Raw genomic sequence first — 6606 nt, 5'->3', positions numbered from 1 at the left:
GATTTTAAGAATTTTTGTATGTTGTCAGTGAGAGAGGGGACATATGGAAGGGATCTATAAATTGAGAGAGCGAATGGTGGATGAGGAGAGTTTGAGGAAGGAGAAGTAGGCGTAGAACGGTTGATGTAAGAGTTTAAAAGTTTGTTTATGATGTGAAGTGGAAAATCATTAGAAAGTAAGATAGTCTTAATGCGGTGAATGTTTGAGTTATGGTATTGGGGATCAGATAAGGAAAAGCAGCGGTGTATGAGTCATTTATAAACTTTCATTATAAACTTCCTAACCACCCAAACCAACTAGTTTCCAGCCTTGCTTCCTCTTTTATTCCTGACAATTCTCCGAGGCCTCTGAAAAGAAGATCGAAACCATCTAATCTAGAAATATTAGAGTGCTACCAATGGGTAGTTCCTCTACATACCAACATCGATCCATTTTGATCTTACATCAAATTTACTTGATGTATTTTTATGAAAGTACAGTTAGTTTTAAATGGCAAAAAGAAAAAAAAATACTTTCTAATATTGAGTATCATATTGGAGTTTTCGGAGCAACTGCTTTTATCGTTGGTGTGTCTTCCATTTGACCAGTAGTGTTCCCAGCCTTTTCATACATAAGCAAGGTGAGGAAAAGACTTCAGACTAGTACAACCAAACTGTAGAGCCAAAGGAGGTAGACCTCGAATTCCTCGTTAACGGAAAAATAGAGTTTGATTACTATTATGGATAAAATTCCTGCGAGTCTCTGCGTGATACCACATACGATAACTCCAGTACTTGTCCCGATTATCTCTAACTGCAACTTTCCAAAGTGTTCCCTCGCCGATGTTTGAAAAAATGCAGTACAAACCGATATAGAGCTCCTAAAAAGAAGTTTAGGAGTTCCGGTGAAGAAGTGAGCCACGAAGCAGCAAAGTATGACACTAGAAGATGTGTCCGACCGATCTAATCGGACACGAAAGCAGCGACAAACAGCAATCACCGCGAAGATAATAAGGACATTCCATCTGCTGAGAGAAAGGATTCACTTCTGGAGAAGCTGTCCAAGGCAGAGCTGAGTATAAAAGTCATTCCCGTAATTTATTTGCCGTCGCGGCGATCTCAACTACTGACTTAGTCGCAGATGAGAATCTTCCAAGACCCATTTGTCCTGCTACTGCTTTGCTTGCTGTTTGTGCATGTCCCAAAAATTCTTTTAAATGTAAAATTATTCCTCGATGTCTCCGTTCCTAAATACTTGCGAACATCTTTCGCTTAATGAAGTTGTTTGTATTGTTCGTTAATGAATGATAATGATCCTGCTTAGTTATCAGCCGGTATTATGGTGCTTCAGGAAAATAAAAAATCATTGAAAGTAGAAGGCAGGCGTAAATGAACATACCATAGCTAAGATAAGAGCCGATGCTCAAAGCGAACATGGTGCCCAGGTTATGTATAATCTGGTATATACCGGTTTGTTTCCCTCCCAGCATTGGATCGGCGATCTCTGAGGCGTAGATCGGCGTGATAGTAAAAGAAACTCCCTTGACTTGGAACAAAGGACGAGAATACAACCAGCAATGCAGAGGGATGCTCATAATCACGCACTTTCGACCCTAGAAAACCACTCATCTATTACACAAGAAGTTTAGAAAATAAACTATATGTTGAAACATGTATATAACTATTATCTATATGGACTAATAAAGATAATGAACTATATGTTAACACATGTATATACCTATTATCTATATTGGCTAATAAAGAGAATAAACTATATGTTAAAACATGTATATAACGATTAGTTATATAAGCTAATTAAGAGAATAAAAAAAATTGACATGTATTTTTTCAGAAAATCTGAAGATAGATAGTTGTCATCACCTGTATGAAGCATGCCTTCACCTTAATACCAGACATACTTCACTTTTGGTTTGCTGGTTGGGGATGAGTGGACTGTATAATTGAAAAATTAAAACATGATTGAATGAAAAATAAAATTCTATTGTTTGAGTAACAAGTGGTGTAGGGGGTGGCCGAAAGAAAACATTTATGATTAGATGGTTAGTAACTTTTGAATGGCTGGACTATGGAATTGTAGATAATGAGGTGGTTGATGATGATTATTGCCAGATGGAGTTACTTCATGCTTCCTTCTTCCCTCCGCATTTCTGTACCTCTCTCCTCTCTGCTGCTGGGAACTACTCCAGTAAATCTACTCACTCATGGTAGATATTATTGATGAGTAAATAAAAAGAAAAGATGGACTGCTTCTCGGGATGAAGAAAAAATGGCTATCTCTTATTAGTCTGGGTTGCTTCTCACCACAGAGAGCGCTGGAGGAGGTTAGTTTTGACTATTGGCCACATGGGCGCTAGTATATCCTGTAGGCTATTATATGATATAATGTATTATGGTGGCCCCTTCAATTCAACCTTTCGGTTGCCGTAGGTTACCCGGAACATCTTCTGTCAGTCCAATAGGACACGAAGGGACTGACGATCACACCAAATTCCACGGCCGTCACCAACTATCGTTAGGTAGTTGTTAGTTCTGTTCATTATATTTCGGTTCATCAGCAATTAAAATCTATGTATTTGTATTTTCGAAATTCATGTATAAGTCTTTGTTCTATGTTAGCTAACGCATTTCAGTGTGAAAAGGAAGTATTCCAATATATATATATATATATATATTTTTTTTTTTAATAGGGGCTGGAAATAAAACTTAAAGTTGTATTTCAGATTGATGGATTTTAATTTGGGGGGTTGATATGAATACTGCAGATTGATGACGATGGTGGATGGCGTTGGTGCGAATCAGATATGGTGAAGGTGACTTACTCATGTCCTCCTGCTTCATTTCCTTGTACTCCATGTTCCTCCATCTACCCCTTCCTCGGCCACCGGATGGCTCTTCAGAAGTGTCCTTACTCACTCATGGTTTATTTACAGAAGAAAGGAAGACTGCCTTGACCAAAATTCGCTAGCGAATGATTATCTTCTGTTTCTTGGGGCAAATGGGGCGCTGGCATTACTAATCAGCTATATGTTGCGAATCTTCTGTTTGAACGGAACAAACTAAATCTTATAAACTTGGTGAATTTTCCAATAGTTTTTTCCTCAGAACAGCTTATAAAATATTAATTTTCTTCGAGGCAAACATTAAACTATACAGTTTGATACAAATAAATAGATCATTGCTGCTGATGTAATTGTAAAACTTGTTTTAAAAAAAATATATTGATGATGACACTTATATAATATGAACCTGCCTCTCCTTCCTTTTTTTAAAGTATAAATAAAACATTTAAATCAATTTTGTTTACTATTTATAATGAGGGAAAAGTGCGAACATAGAGATGGAACTTTACTTGTTTTTAATTATCTGATATAATAGAAATAGAAAGATAGTTCTAGGAAAAATATTTTGATCGCAAAAATGTTTTTATACTTAAAAAAAATGGAAATAATTACACTATGGTTTGTCATATAAATCATTTATTTATTAAATATGTTAAAAATCGATAATGCCTGTACTCACACGATTGTCCTCAACGAATATCAACAACAAACTAAACGTAAGGTTAGATTAACTGTCGAACCGAGACTTGAATGGCATCTCGGATGTCCCCCATTCCAACCCCAACTTGCCTTTGGTGCTCATTTATCCGCCATTTGGATCCACTTGGCCTGACAGATTAAACCCTCTAGCTTTCTCAAGTTTAGAATAAATAATCAGCCTCAAACTATGTCTCAGAAATATATTAATTACGTCTTTAACGTAAAAAAAAATCATTTAATATGTTAATATAAATTTTATTTAATAATTAAAATTTTCCCTCTTAAGCTGTTTGTTTATTGTGCTATTTTTATCTTGAATCATCATAGCTTGAATCATTCTGGGTTTTTAATTTGAAGATGGGTTTTAATTTATATAATCACCCGTTTTTTTAAAATTTTTAATCAGACAGTTATATAAATATGTAAATATATATACGAATTATTAGTTTTTTTCAACTCTTTAAACGTTGGTTTTAATTCAATTCAAGGACCTTAATTTATGCTGAAAACCTCACAATGTTATTATGTTCTATATCATAATTTACTACAAGAAATCTTTCGACTGAATTAAAAAAAAAAATTCTGAAAATATTAGTACGTAATATGTGTACTTTTTCTGTTTTTCCCACACAATCCTGTCTAAACCCAAAGCAAAATTATTATAAACAACCTATTACCGAAACTAATTATTGTAACCGCAATATTTCAAGTTCCTAGGTGGATTTTAAAGTTGCAGAAAAAATAGAAAAACCATTATTACCCTTCTTATACTAAGCCAATGGAGACAGAGTATGAGCACTAAATTTAAATAAAAACTAAGAGCATGAATGATGAAAAGCAAGATAAGAATTGGGCAGGATGATTGGGTGATTTTAAAGGTTTGTTTGAAATTCAGAAAATTAGGCGTGAGAATAAGAAATATAAAGGTCATGGTAAATTGTTTTATTAAAAGCTTTACCTTATTCATTTTTTTTAATGTAATTTTTTATTGAAAAATATAATCTAATTTACACTCAATAAATATCAGGCTGTTATTCGTCGATGCATAACATACAAACATATTTTTAAAAAATAATATACAAAATAAAATCTATTAATATCAGATACAAATAAAAGTGATAAAATAAGCAAAATAATATATTCATTTCAAATAAACATAAGTAATTACATAAGTCAAATAACAGGAAAAAATGAGTAAAAAAACTAAAATAAAGAAAATTAAATTTAAGTAAGTTAAATAAATTATCTTGATCCACTTAATATAATACTTCTGAACTGCCTTTATCCCGGTCCAAGACTTATCACCCATACGTGGGTGGCGATGCAAGACTCAAGGAGGTGCCAGCGATTCCCTCCCAGTTATTTGAATGTTATTTCTCACTGCTCTCATGTCAGTCATATAATCTAGAACTTTAAGCCCTCTGACGAACATAAAATATTACAATATTTAATTATAAAATAATATAAGTGCACCTCAGTCCAATATTTTCTTATGATTGAGATTCGATTCTGTGTTTTGAGATTACAAGTACTCAAGCAAATGCTTTATCCCATGGTCTATCCTCCATTTGGCCAATTTTCTTTCCTGCCGTTTCATACATTAGGAGTGAGAGTAGAAGACCACAGATTAGGGCAACCAAACTGTAGAACCAATAGTTGAGGTAGACTCCATAGTGCTCATTTATGGGAGTGTAGATTTTGATTACTATTAATGATAGAACACCCGCGAATCCCTGAGTGAAACCGCATGCGATACCTCTTGTCTTTGCCCCGAACATCTCTGACTGAAGGGTCTCCAGGAGAGGTCCTACCCCAATGTCTGAGAAGATGCAATACACAAAAAATCCGATGTAGAGCGCCCAAGTGAAGTTGGAGGCATCAAGAGTAGTCTTCTCATGGATATAGTAGTAACCACCAGTAAGAAAGTGAGCCATGAAGCAGCCGAAGCAGGACACGAGGAGCAATGGCTTACGACCGATCCAGTCGGACATGAAAATAGCAAATATAGCAATTACCGCGGGGAGAACTTCCATCAGAATGGTCATTTCTTCTGCCGAAATAATGTGGAAGGACCCACTTTTGGAGAAGGAGTCTAAGGCATAGTTGAGAAAGACCGTCATTCCTGTCAGATATTTTGCCATTGCGACGATCTGAACTATGATCAATGCCTTCCTCTCTACTTTGTCGCAGAAGAGAATCTTCCAGGACCCTTTTGTTGACATTTGTTCTGCTACCGCTTTTTGCATGTCCTGAAATTCTTCCTCAATGTCTCCATTTCTAAAGTACTTGAGTACGTCTTTCGCCTCGTTATCATGTTTAGTCATCAGTAGGTAATATGGAGTCTCAGGAACATAAATCCATATTATTGTATTTATTATTGGAAGTGGGAGGCAGGCGTAAGCGAACATATCATAGCTAAGATAAGGGCCAACGCTGAAAGCGTACGTGGTGCCTATGTAAGATGTAATCTGGTATATACCGGTTATGCTCCCTCGTAACTTTGGTTCGGCGATCTCTGCGGCGTAGATCGGCGTGATAGTATAAGCACCTCCCACCGCCAATCCGTGAAGAATCCGAACCATGATAAGGGAAAGCATTGACTTGGAACAGAGAACGAGAATCCAACCAGCAAGGCAGAGGGGTCCAATGCTCATAATCACGTACTTTCGACCGATCCTAGAACAAAATACATCTCTTAAAAAGGAGTTCGGAGGAAATGATTGTATATTAAATTATGTATATTATTATAAACTATCTATACAAGTGAAGGAAATGAAAGAAAAAATAGTTTTGACGTATTCAGTAGAAGATAGTTGGTAATCACTTGTCCGTCAAATAGCCAGACAGGAAGGGACCGATGATTGCACCGAACTCTATAGCCGTCACCAACCATGAGATATCTTCTGAAGTAAAGTTCAACTCAGGGTCCTCTGTCAGCCGGATTGTTAAAGGCTCGAACCAGGAGAATGCAGCGCTGGCCACTATTACTGACAGGTGACCTGAAAGATATCAACCTAGGCATTATTTTATGAAGTTTGATTCCTTGTAGTGAAGTTTAAAATAATACC

At 35.9% G+C, this 6606-nt stretch overlaps 1 protein-coding gene across 3 annotated transcripts in view; it reads right to left on the bottom strand.

The window, feature by feature from the left end:
* Positions 1 to 4505: 4505 nt before the first annotated feature.
* The window catches only part of LOC106681343 (facilitated trehalose transporter Tret1-like), a 7515-nt gene continuing 5414 nt past the window's right edge, over positions 4506 to 6606 (bottom strand). Inside the window, exons 2-3 of one of the 3 annotated variants that reach the window (XM_014421616.3) lie at positions 6363 to 6537; positions 4506 to 6214 (exon numbers count right to left, since the gene is read on the bottom strand). In XM_014421616.3, the coding sequence (XP_014277102.1) occupies positions 5071 to 6214; positions 6363 to 6537 (1319 nt within the window). In that variant the 3' untranslated portion in view covers positions 4506 to 5070. Of the gene's footprint in view, positions 6215 to 6299; positions 6538 to 6606 lie in introns of all 3 variants that reach the window. The other 2 variants (XM_067050135.1, XM_067050134.1) reach the window with 2 other exon arrangements.

The sequence above is a fragment of the Halyomorpha halys genome, unplaced genomic scaffold (genome assembly GCF_000696795.3).
Source record: "Halyomorpha halys isolate HHAL.00 unplaced genomic scaffold, Hhal_1.1 Scaffold328.1, whole genome shotgun sequence".
Taxonomy (NCBI): domain Eukaryota; kingdom Metazoa; phylum Arthropoda; class Insecta; order Hemiptera; family Pentatomidae; genus Halyomorpha; species Halyomorpha halys.
The sequence above is the reverse complement of the archived record's forward strand: the minus strand, read 5'-3'. Positions and strand labels throughout refer to the sequence as shown.